Source organism: Phocoena phocoena, chromosome 14 (genome assembly GCF_963924675.1).
Source record: "Phocoena phocoena chromosome 14, mPhoPho1.1, whole genome shotgun sequence".
Lineage (NCBI taxonomy): Eukaryota > Metazoa > Chordata > Mammalia > Artiodactyla > Phocoenidae > Phocoena > Phocoena phocoena.
In genome coordinates this window covers 83,102,782-83,115,113 of record NC_089232.1, presented here as the reverse complement: position 1 = coordinate 83,115,113, position 12,332 = coordinate 83,102,782, and the positions used below count along the sequence as shown (strand labels likewise).

General features: G+C 43.9%; 1 protein-coding gene across 1 annotated transcript in view; it reads left to right on the top strand.

Moving 5' to 3' along the window:
- Positions 1 to 12,332, top strand: part of GRHL1 (grainyhead like transcription factor 1) — a 44,449-nt gene that overhangs the window by 8,761 nt on the left and 23,356 nt on the right. Inside the window, exons 5-8 of the mRNA XM_065890985.1 lie at positions 617 to 693; positions 2,139 to 2,295; positions 2,481 to 2,592; positions 3,566 to 3,660. Coding sequence (XP_065747057.1) covers positions 617 to 693; positions 2,139 to 2,295; positions 2,481 to 2,592; positions 3,566 to 3,660 — 441 coding nt within the window. The remainder of the gene's footprint in view (positions 1 to 616; positions 694 to 2,138; positions 2,296 to 2,480; positions 2,593 to 3,565; positions 3,661 to 12,332) is intronic.

Below are 12,332 nucleotides of genomic sequence, written 5' to 3'. Positions count from 1 at the left end.
TTGTCGGGGAGGCGGGTAGAGCTTGATGACAAGTGCATTGTGTGACATTTACCAATTAATTCCAAGTACTTCTGAGGGCTCCGTGGTGATGAACATGTCACTCGGGTAAAAGTTAGGGGCTGAGGATGTTTGGAACTGTATTTAATGACTTATGGGGGAAAGGAGCATCCGTCTCCACTTACAGAGTGAGTAGAATAGTAACCTTTCCTGGGAAAGTGCACCGATCCATCCAGCCATGGTGCCGACTTGACACTGTATCTTAACTTGGTGCAGTGATAGAGCTGACTCCTCAAAGTCGTGAGATTTTGGTTGCACATTCCAGAGTTTGGACAGAATTGGGATGTGTGGGAAAGATGGGAAGAGAGAAGAAGGAAGCACTTTGTGGGAGCACTTATGTAAATCGTCTTAATTTAATCAAGGGATGGATAAATGGATATTTTTTTCTTTTTAATTTTCTTTTAAAATTTTTTGTAGCGTCAACATTTTTGTTTCAGACAAACTTTGGAAGAGTGGTGGGTTGCTGTAAGCCACATGCTCTGATGCTGTACCAGACGTTGGTCTTTAGTGAGCCTGATAACCAGTTACATCGTTGTGGCTTATCACGTTGATATTTCAGGTTTTCTTCCCCTCGGATCTCAGTCTGCGGATGCCTGGCATGAATTCAGAGGACTATGTTTTTGACAGTGTTTCTGGGTAATAGTTGTCTTTTAATTTGATTTTTAACTTTCAGCTTGTACGACTTACTTCCTTTTTGTTAATTTGATCTTGGAAAATCAGAGGTGGCTTTCGCAGCTTTCAACTTTACTTTCTTGCAGTTAGTGTGGTGACGTCTTTGCTGGAGGACATTTGCTTTAGTGCATTCAGTTTTGCACTCTGAACTGTGTTTCATGTTTCCCTAATTCTTGGTGTTGGTGCTTTTTCTTGCCTTCGGTTTCTTTATGTGATGGTAGTAGTAGTGGTAGTAGAATGGAATCTCAGAGAAAAGGTGAAGGGATTAAATTAGATCTGAGGTCCCTTCTGTTTGCAAAAGTGTATAATTCGGTGAGAATTTAGGAATAACATGAGGTGGATAAAGGCTTTTATATTTTTATTAGTCTCACTAATGATAAAATAAATGAAGTCAACTGTTTACTGGGCTGACAACCTCTTTTATACGTCACAAAATTGCATCTCACTCTGGAAATATCAATATTTTCCAAGTTATATATAAAATCTTTAGTTTTTTTAGGAGTGTAATTTCGTTTTATGCATTTTTATGTGTGTTGTATTTTTAAATAAAAGTTTTATTTAAAATCTAGGATTTTATGGGAATTGAGACTGCCTTACAGACCTGCCTCAAGGTACAGGAGTCACAAACTCAAATGCCTTCAGGATCTAGGATAGGGGTCAACAAACTTTTTCCGTAAAGGATCAGATAGTAAATATTTTAGGCTTTGTGGGCCATACAGCCTCTGTCGCAACTGCCCAGCTTTGCCCAGCTCTGTCGCTGAAGCACAGAAGCAGCCGTAATGTGTAAACAAAGGGCGTGGCTACATTCCAATAAAACTTTATGTATAAAAATAGGAGTAATTTGCCAACCCCTGGCCCAACAAGGTTATTAAACAACTTCAGGGGAATATAGACATGGTGCTATAAGATAAAAGAAAATGTAGACAACCGTGGAGTGCCATCTGAGTACATTTAAATTATAAGCAAAATGAACAAAAAAGTGCTGGCAGGCCAAATCACATTTAGTCAGAGGCCTCCCGGCCTCCTGTCTGCAGCCTTTGCTGGGTAAATACCAGGTTGGTAGCATGTCTTGTGAGCGTTCCTTCCGGAGTGCTTTTCACTCATTCATATCATTAATATCCTTTGCCTCCAGCCTTCTCATTTGTTAGCATCACTTCACAGATTTTCTAGTAGGCATCTAGTAGTCCCACAGCTGAGAGATTCGAGAATTTCTGGGTTGCTTAAGATTATATATACTTTGGAAAAAGCAGCAACTGCTGTCTATTTATAGCACGACATGGTCAGTTGGATGTTTCTAGCCATCTGCTCTCTGCATACATCCACACTAAAGCATGTCAAGTTTGAGCTCAGGCATTTAAGAAGCTTCCAAGAGAGTGAATTAGAGATCTGTGAGTTTTTTTGTTTTCTAGGAACAACTTTGAATATACCCTAGAAGCCTCAAAATCGCTCCGACAGAAGCCGGGAGATAGCACCATGACGTACCTGAACAAAGGCCAGTTCTATCCTGTCACCTTGAAAGAAGTGAGCAGCAACGAGGGCGTCCACCACCCCATCAGCAAAGTCCGAGTAAGTCCTGCTGTCGGTTCTCGTCTCTGGGAAAGCTGGTCAGAGCTTACTAGTTCCAGGTCCGAGGCAGATCTAAATTAAGATCTGAAATTGGAGTTTTAGTTCACCGCAAAATCGAGAACTAAGTTTTCCAAAAGATACTCACGCCTTCGTGTCTTTACGTCGTGACGCATTCTCTTTCACAGAGTGTGATCATGGTGGTTTTTGCCGAGGACAAAAGCAGGGAAGATCAGTTAAGGCACTGGAAATACTGGCACTCGCGGCAGCACACGGCTAAACAAAGATGCATTGACATAGGTAAGTAGCTCCGGAGCCTGCTTTCATTCCCAGAGGTGCAAGCATCCAGTTTTCTAAATCCAGTTATTTTTGGCAGTGATCAGCTTCCTGCCGAATGCATTTGAATTTTTATGCCAGCTACTGATCTGTTCCAAACATTGTCCTTGGCCTCCTGGAATTGGTGCTCTTAACATTACTTCCTTCATGAGGACATATGCCCCATGTGGTGGCTTTCCATGTCACACTGGGGCCAGGAGCTGTAGCGCCAGCTCGTGTAAGAGTGTCCTGCTTTTCAGTCTACAAATTGTTTGAGGGGTAGTGTCTTCTTTAAGAGATTCTGATTATTTGGAGATGATAATAGGTGGAGGGAAAAAAAATCACCAAGTTAAAGAAAATACCGCTGCTGTGCGGCAACACACACAGTCTTCCCTAGTTACGTGCTGAGCTGCATCGAAAGTCTCTTCTGTCTGTAAATAGACCCAGAGGTTCAGCACTTGGAGTGAGAGCGGCAGACCTGTGCAAATCCATATTTAGTCAGGTAGCTTTGAGAAAACCCGTGTTCTTGCCATGTATATAATTTTCGTGTAAGACCATTGTCTGTATCGCAAGATGGCTCTTAATCTTTGTGTTACTTCTTTTCTTTGCCTGTGGTAATATTCATGTTCTCTTTCAGAAGAATGAAAAGAACTGAGTTCCAGTCTTGATTCTCTGGACTTAGTTTTGTGGCCTTGGGACAGTTATTTAAACGTTTTAGACCTAAGTGTCCTAATTTTGACAAAATGGGATAAATTTAAAAATGTCTAAGCTTGCCTCCATTACAAAAATTCTGTGATTCTATTTCTTCCTTTTTTGAACTTCTTCAACCCAACAAAATGTTAATTTACAGTATCTAGCAGTGATAATATTAAGAGCTGAATCTTACATTGAACTGCTGTAACCTCATGTTGGAAACTAGAAACCACGACTTTCTTTTTCTTTCTCATCCCTCATACAGCTGACTACAAAGAAAGCTTCAACACCATCAGTAACATTGAGGAGATTGCTTATAATGCCATTTCTTTCACTTGGGACATTAATGATGAAGCAAAGGTAGGTAACGAAGTCCAGGGACTCCTGTGTTAACCAGCTCTTTGAGGAGTGGGAGGAGCTTAGTGATTGGACAACCGATTTTTTTTCTTGTTTTTTTACAGTTTTACTTGTTTTCCCTCCTTTGCTAAGGAGGAGGGAGAACAAGCGAGGCTAGGAAGGCAGGTCACGGCCATGGTCATGAGGGGCTTGAAGCAGGACAGGACGAAACAGGCCCCCTGCTCAGCCTGTCCGTGTGTCCTGTTCCTCAGCCAGCTGGTTCTCACTTTCTGTCTTTTCACTGGTTCACATTTTCTGGACATATGGCACTTTCCCAGATGTTACAGAACCGTCCCTCTCCCCTGTCTATTCTCTTCTCCCGGAGCAGGGCTGGCAGCCACTGTCTGGCCTGGAGTCTGACTCCTCACTCTGGGCTCCGTTTCCTCCTTTGCAGAGTGGGATCCATTCCTGTCTCTTCCCTTCTCCGGGTATGTAGTAAGGGTGGTTGGAACAGGGCCTGTGAAGCTGGTGGCGTTTCTTCAGAAAGGCCCTCGAGTACAGGTTGTAATTAGTGCTCCGTCTTGTGTCGCTACCCTGGGAATACAACTTGCTTACGGTTCTTCTCTCTTGGGCTTTGACAAGTGAAGAGTTGCCTCCAATTCAGATGGTCATTTGGATAATTTTATTTGGAAGTTTTAGTACCTTTTAAGAAAAATTAAGCAGATTTTTCAGTCATTGCTGCCCTTCCTACAGCCTTCTTCCCTTTTAGTAGAACCCGTCTCTTCACTAAATTATTAGCACTCTGGTATTTTTTTTTGCCTTAGTTTAAAATTTGGAGCTCAGGCAACACAATAGAAACACATTAATTTCGGGCAGTTGCTCAGGTCAGACTGATCTTTACTGTTGGTTGCAGTCTTAGGAACACTTTTGTATATCAAGGACCAGGTACAAAGTTACCATCACCTTCCTGTCCTTTCTCAACCTTTCTTCTATTTTCTCTTTTATTTATTCAACAAGAATTTGAGCAATTATGGAATAAGACACTGAGTTAGGTGCTAACTATTGTAGAATTTAATTTTTTCCTGCCTAGTCTTGCTATTAAAAATCGTATGACTGGATTCTTGAGACCCGTGTTAACTTTGTATTATAATTACTTTCCTTTCGTACTATGGTTGTGGTGTCTAAGGCAAAAGTGTGTCTTAAGAGTGCAGGATATAGTAAGTGGGGTCTGCCAGTCTGTTAGGAAGCTTAAGTTGCTGTAATTGCCTTAAAGTTATCCTACTGACCACCTCCATCCTATGCAAACGTCTTCAGGCTGCTTAGTCCAGAGTTTGGTGCTTGATTAAAGAGTGAATTCACTACAGAGAAGCTAGTAGAAGGAAAAGTAAACATTTCGTTTTATACAAATGTTGTTAGAGTTATTCTGAAATTAAATATCATAATAGGACTCAACGTGCAAGCAGCCTATAAGAAGAGTTGGCCGTGTGCCCCCCGGGTGCTTCTGTTCTTAAATCAAGCTAGGGAAATTTGTCCTATTTGCCATTAGGGGCTGATGGAGAAATTGTGGAGGAGCTGATCAAGCGCATCCAAGTCCTGAGTTCATTTTTCTGATTTATCTGTGACCTTGGACTGGTCCCTTGATTCACTGGCTCAGTTTTCCCCCTCTTTTCCGCCTAGGAGAATAAAAAGGCCACAGTGGTCAACCCTCTTCTTTGCTGGGGTGTCGTCAGGACTAATAAGCACTTGTCAGGGTACATGGAGATCTTGGCGGAAAGGCCCTGCGTGTGGGCAGGGTGCTTTGTTTGTTTGATGTGTCACTCTTCAGGGTGGGAGTAATGAAAGTCCAGATGAGGGGTAGGGATAATGGCTGGTTTTACTTTGAAGGCCTTCAGCTTGTTTGTATTAAGAAGTATTGTCGGAGGCGTGTCCTAAGTAGCCTTAATAGCATTGTTAATTGATGTAGGGAAGTTCAGTTTCATTCTCCTTTCCAGACCCCCAGCACTGACTTGATTTTTTAAGACTTTGCCAGCCCCCAGATGGGGCTCGTGTCATTTCTTAATGAGGCTGCTGCCTTTTGAAGCTGATATCAGGCATCAGCTACAAGTGTGTGTTGAAATTAAGTCCGTAGATGTTTTGCTTTCCCTGGCCAAGTTGATGTTTTCTGTTTTCACACTGAAAGTACTTGATGCCCCAGGGCAACTGGAGTGAATAGATATACATGCAGAATCCTGTATAGATTTTTTTCACTTCTTTTTTTGAAAGCAACCCACTTTCTTGTTCTAATTTAGGACACATTTGTTGATTCTTAATTCCAGTTCATTCTCCCCCACAAACATAGGGTTTCTTGGAGACATGTGGCATTCCCTTCTCCCCCCCACTTTTTAAAGATATCTAATATACCCTTTTGGCCAAGCCAGGAGGAGTAAAACCAGAATTCCAGCCCAGGGTCAACATGAGAATCTTCTCTGTAGCTTCTGCTGCTCTTTGGAGGTGATTGTTTTTAGGACGTGTCAGGTTGAATCTTGAACACCTTGGCTTAGGTTCTAGGTTGGGAAAAGCACTGTCCAAGCTAGACTCATCCTGTCCCTGTACACACTCCATCACCGGCATAATCATATACTTGCTGTTACCATGGAAACTTGAAGACGTTATGAAACTTGTTTAAAAAAAGTTATTAGACTTCAAAGCAGCAGGGGAGAAGGAAGTTGCTTTGAAAAGCAGAAATATCTTAGAAGCAATCCCCCCTGGTGGCCCTGATCTCTCTACTGTATATACCTATTTCATTCATTTTTCTGTACTCCACACAAAATTAGATTTGTTTGGGTGGTCGGGCATCTTTTTAAGAGTCAGGAATATCTACACAAATTATAGTTTATCTGACATTCACATTTCACTGAGAAATAATCAGATTTCTTCCCTCCTGATATATGGCTGAGATCAGCTGCTTGAGGTAATTTTGGCAGGGAGAAGAAGCGGTTCCCTTTGAAACATTAAAATATGGCGCTCTGGTGAGATGCTGAAGTTTACAATTTGTAAGATAGGAGGGCACTGGTCACTTGGGGAAGAGAGGATTAGGAAATTGTTGGGCATGAGGAAACATCTGGAAGGTGGGAGGAAGATAAACACAGACTGAGACTATATAAAGATTTCATGCAAAGCCAGCTGTGCACCTTGCCCCCAGTTGCAGGACTTCATAACTTTACCCAACAAATATCCAAGTGCCTGCTATGTCCATGGTACTGTGCTCCATCCCGGCAGAAACGCTGGTATTGTAGTTCAGATGTATTGTGTGTTAAATAGGCGTTTGTGGCCTGAGATCCTAAATATAACATCATGTTTCTAAGGAAAAGAAACTTTACAAATGAACTTTGGAGCCACAAATAATTTCGAAGTTGGGTTGTCTGTTCTGCACCAGTTTCAGCATTTCCACAACCAAGTGAGTAGCTCTAGACAGGCTGCACATCGTGGACTGGGGTATCATTTTTTGCTTGGATTGTAAATCTAAGAGTTTACAAGAGCTGTGAGATTTGGATGGTGATACGAAGCCTGAAGATCTAAAATAAACAGAGGAAAAAGAAGTCAGGGAGAGAGAATTAACTTCTTTGAATGCCAGGCACTGTGCTGAGGTGCCTCCTCTGTGTTCGCACGTAACGGGTCAGTGCTGCCTGCTCAGTACCCGTGAGAAAGTGCGTAGTCCTCCAGGTGGGAAGATGTTTGCTGCTTGGTCATCCAAATGAGATCAGCTGAGGAGGTAAGAATCTACACCTTGTAATGGACAGAAGGTGTTCCTGACAGCGGGGAATATTTAAAAGTGTCAGCATTCATATTAATAGAGCAGCATTATGGATTCACTAATATAAATTCCCGTGGTAAGTAGACCACTTTTGCTACAGGGAAACAGTTTATGTTGATTGTTGGATGAGTGATGTTTACCTACAAAGGAGAGGAAATTATAAACCAAAAAACCTCTGTATGGAATCAAGTGAACATTGAGCCAGCCAGCTCCGAGGGATCCTTGGCCTCCAGGGGAGCATTCACAGGAAGGGATATCTCTTGGTGGTATAGGACATGGTTATACTTAACTAGACAGTATGGGAAATGGGAAAACAGGTGCAGTTGAAAGCAGAGCTCAAGATTGCTTTGATCATCTGTATGTGTCTATGATCTCCATGAGTATGAAGCAGACCTTTTAAAGATGTAGTGAAACCCCAGGGATACAAAATATCTAACATGTTTTTCCCAGAGGTGACTTCTAATCCTTACTAGAAGGTGGATTGGGGTTCACCTACCATTCATACATTTCGTTTTTTAAATAGTAGCAGAAAAGAGCTTGCCGTCAGACACGCACTAAAGCTCCACCTGGAGTGAGCAGTGTCAGACAAGGAATAGGTGTGGAGTCTGAGTTTCTTTATACTGGATTTTGCACCCGTGGCTTAAAACAACCCAAAGACTCGTGAGTTGTCCCGCCATGCCGTGCTGGAAGCCGGTGCTTCCCGATGTCTTCATCAGACCCACAGAAGGAGGCACTCCGGATCAGGTGTGATGAGCCTTCTCGCGGGCAGAGGGAACTGCACCTTGTCCTTGTGGCAGGATCGTATCTCTGGCGGGACAGAACCCATCTCAACAGGCTGTTCATGTCTTCATGGTTCACTTCCTTCGCATGTTTCACCTTCAGGGTGGTGCCTTGGCCTGCAGAGAAGGGATAGGACAAAATCAGAGCATCCCCTTCCCCAGAGGGAGAAAACCCTCAGTGAGAGAGCACTTTGTGCTTTTACTTTTAATTTTGAATCTGTCAGCTCTAAGGAGGAACTCCAAGGCATTCTGCAGGATTGTCCTTTGGAACCAAATGTTTTCTGTCATGGAGAGGCTCATGTTACAAAAGAAAGAGGATTAAAGTAGAATGCAGAGCCTGTCTGGAGCACTGAGAGGCTTGAGCACGGGGGGCCTGGGTCCGGCTGGAGCCCTGGTATCTTTCCCTTTTGTCTCCTGTCTCAGCCAAAGTGTATGGGGTTCCTGCCGAGGACTATTGAGGCTCCCAGAGTTCATTCTGTCAGAGGGGTGGAACCATGTTGGTAACTTGAACTTAAGACTTTTTTTTTTTTTGCGGTACGTGGGCCTGTCACTGTTGTGGCCTCTCCCATTGCGGAGCACAGGCTCCGGACGCGCAGGCTCAGTGGCCATGGCTCACGGGCCCAGCTGCTCCGCGGCATGTGGGATCTTCCCGGACCGGGGCACGAACCCGCGTCCCCTGCATCAGCAGGCGGACTGTCAACCACTGCGCCACCAGGGAAGCCCGAACTTAAGACTTTTTGCGTGTGCTATGGGATGCAGGTTTATGAGTTTAATAACAGTTCGTTGTTTTGTCTAAGCGTAATATTTGGAATCCATCGTGAGAGTAATTTTTAATTTGTTTGGACTGAGCGTATCGCTTGCATTTATAGGGATTCCATTCTGGTGAAGCATCCATCAAGTGCTCCAGTAAAATAAGGTGTTGCCAGTTTGGTTGCATTAAGCAGGGACAGGTTTGGTTTGTTTCTCAACTTTACATTTCCAGTGTGAATGGGAGGGAGGAGGGAGAGGTGAGTCAAACGTCTTACTTGCAATTGCAATTAAATGTAGGCAGGAGATTTAAAACAAAAGTGTATCCTCCCTGACCTAACTAGAAAAGGAAGCCAGGAAGCACTGTTACTTTTAAAACAAAGATAAAGGCCTTCCCTGGTGGCCCAGTAGGTAAGACTCTGAGCTCCCAATGCAGGGGGCCCGGGTTTGATCCCTCCGCAGGGAACTAGATCCCGCATGTGTGCCGCAACTAAGAGTCCGCATGTCACAACTAAAAAGTCTGCATGCCACAACTAAGAAGTCCACATGCTGCAAATAAGTTCGCATGCTGCAACTAAGAAGTTCGCATGCCGCAACTAAAATGTCCGCATGCCGCAAGACCCAGAGCAGCCAAAATAAATAAATAAACAAACAAACAAAGGTAAGAGACTTTCAGAGTCCAGACAGATGCAGGCTAGACTCTCCGTGTGTCCTGCCCTTAGACCCTAGAGAAACTCAAGGTAGCCGAGGAGGCTTCTTAGCTGACATTCTTTCTACTCCAGGGGTGTCCTTCCATGCAGTTGGAAAATACATATTTATTAAAGTAAAAAATAAAACTTTGGGTGCCAGAAAGATAGTCACATTCCTTTATGGGGAATGAATAGTCTTTAGAGTTGTGGTTTGATCAGTATTGGAAGTAACAATAAATTTTTCTTGATTGGAAATGTGTGGAGAATGCTTTTCATTAGCTGATACAGAATAAACTCTTGGCAATTGGAAAGCTGACTTTGAAGAACCTGTTCTGGGTCTGATTATAAGGGAGGTTTCTCTTTTAAAGCGAGGGCTGTTGGGCTTTGGCTGCAAAGGGTTTCACGTGTTACCCTAGTGTCTGGGCAAGAGGTCCGTCCTGAATCCGGTGGACCTTCAGAACCTGCAGGTAACAAAAGCACACATTTATCGCTGCACACACCTGAGGGTGAGGGCCAAGTCACGATGTTTCTGGTTGGACAAGGGGGACACGTGGCAGCTGAAGAAAGCCTCGGTTTAGTAGTGAAACTTGCGTCTTGTGAAACGGATTTGAGGCACCGTGTCTGGTCAGCCACTAGAAAAGTGCTGTCACTTGAACTTGTTTTTCAGTCTTCTTTTTGGTGGGGGAGAGTTCAGGTTTTTCCCCATCCTCCACCCTGCCCATGTCACGAAACAATGAGCTCCTCTCTAGAGCTTTTTCTTTTTGACACTTTGTTACATTAACCCTCCTGTTCCTGGTCCTTCCTGGAGATTCCATCTCCAGTGGTTTTCTAAATCTGTCATTTCAACCAGTTTTGCTACTTGTAAGCTAAACCAGAGGGCTTTGACCCTGCCCAGACATTTTTAGTCATAACTGAATTTACCTGGAATAGAGATTTCAGGGCAATGCAGGGTCTGGGAGTTCAGGGGCTTTTTATATGGCAGACCTTCTTCATCTGAGACTCCAAATCTGGTAGTAAATATAAGTGAACTCTACGTTAATTACTCAGGGACTTTTTCTTTAGCTTTTTGAAGTTCACAGTATCTAATTAGAGACTTTGATTGGAAGTCAGCTTCCTGCCAAGTCTTCCCTTGTGACCTGTCTGCTCCCCTGCCCTACTCTGTGCCTAGAGATGCTGGAATGTGGCCAGTGTTTGCCTTGTGTCACACCTGCATCCAGATTTTCGTATTTCAAACAAACGTTCTACTTATTTGGGACAACAGGTGCCCGATCACTGTATCTGGCAAGTGTCCTTAAGTTCACCAGGCCCTGCTTGTAGGGTATGACAGAAGGAAGATGGGCCGCAGGTGCCTCCAGAATGTTTCTCCCTCTCTCTTTTTCTCTCTTTGGGACTTTTCCCTGGCCCTCTGCAATCTTTGCAGGAACTAAGGCTCCATGTGGGCGGCGTGGGAAGGCAACACTGTGGCAACAGTAAGGGTGATGACTGCATCCTTGTTTTGTCTTTGGGGAAACGCCCCATGCCACGTCCATGTGAGAAGGTTGCAAGTTAGTGCTTTGCTCTTCCCACACCCCTCTCCTCGCTGCCCCAGCCTTCCAGTTCTTTTCTCTTGATGGTTGTTGGACGGTCTGCAGAAGAACACAGATACTAGTTGCACGTTTGAAGGCTTTTCGTTCGTGCTGATGATATTCCGTAGTGGGATTTTTTACTCACCTCACGTCATGAGAATAGTGGGGAAGTGTGACTTTCCTAGGATTAGCTGGTGAATCAGTAGTGGAACTGGATCCTGCTTCTGAGTTTATGACTCAGTCTCTGATACCTTCTGGGGCTTAATTAATTAATTAGACCTGCACATCGGGAGAAAGTAGGGGAGCAGCAAGGCTCATACAGAACTAAGATAATCAGGCTTTATTTGGTTTGGGGTTTTTTTGGTTGGGGGGAGGGAATGTTGATTAAGATTGTGTCTGCTGGGGCTTCCCTGGTGGCGCAGAGGTTGAGAGTCCGCCTGCCGATGCAGGGGACACGGGTTCGTGCCCTGGTCCGGGAAGATCCCACATGCCACGGAGCGGCTGGGCCCGTGAGCCATGGCCGCTGAGCCTGTGCGTCCGGAGCCTGTGCTCCGCAACGGGAGAGGCCACAACAGTGGGAGGCCCGCGTACCGCAAAAAAAACAAAAAAGAAAAACAACAACAACAAAGATTGTGTCTGCTGTATAATGCTCAGTAAGTGTTCCTGTCTGATGAGACTTTAGAATTGGACCTTGATTTCTTCCTTTAAACTGTTTCCCACTCCATTGGTTTCAGCCGGCATAACTTCATATACGCATATTGGGAAAATAGTGATTGTATTCTAATTAGCACTGTTGGATTTGGTGAGAATAAACTATGTTATTGACCTCATTATAATTTCATTTATCAGAAGGTTTCTAAGAAAAGCTACTGAGAAATATTTTAGAGTGATCTTTTTGACTGATATGGAAGAGAGTTAAATTAAAACTTGTTCTAGGGCTTCTGCTTTCAACTTAGTAGATCAGTTACATCCCAGGAATGAGGTTAGGAATGTGATCTCTTTATTTGACTAAGTTGAATTTTAATACTAGAAATGGGTTAGAGCGATAAAGACTCCCAGAGGCAGCGGGGATGGTGCCTGTGACGGCTGTCACTGTCTGACGGGGCGAGCCACCTTTAAGTCC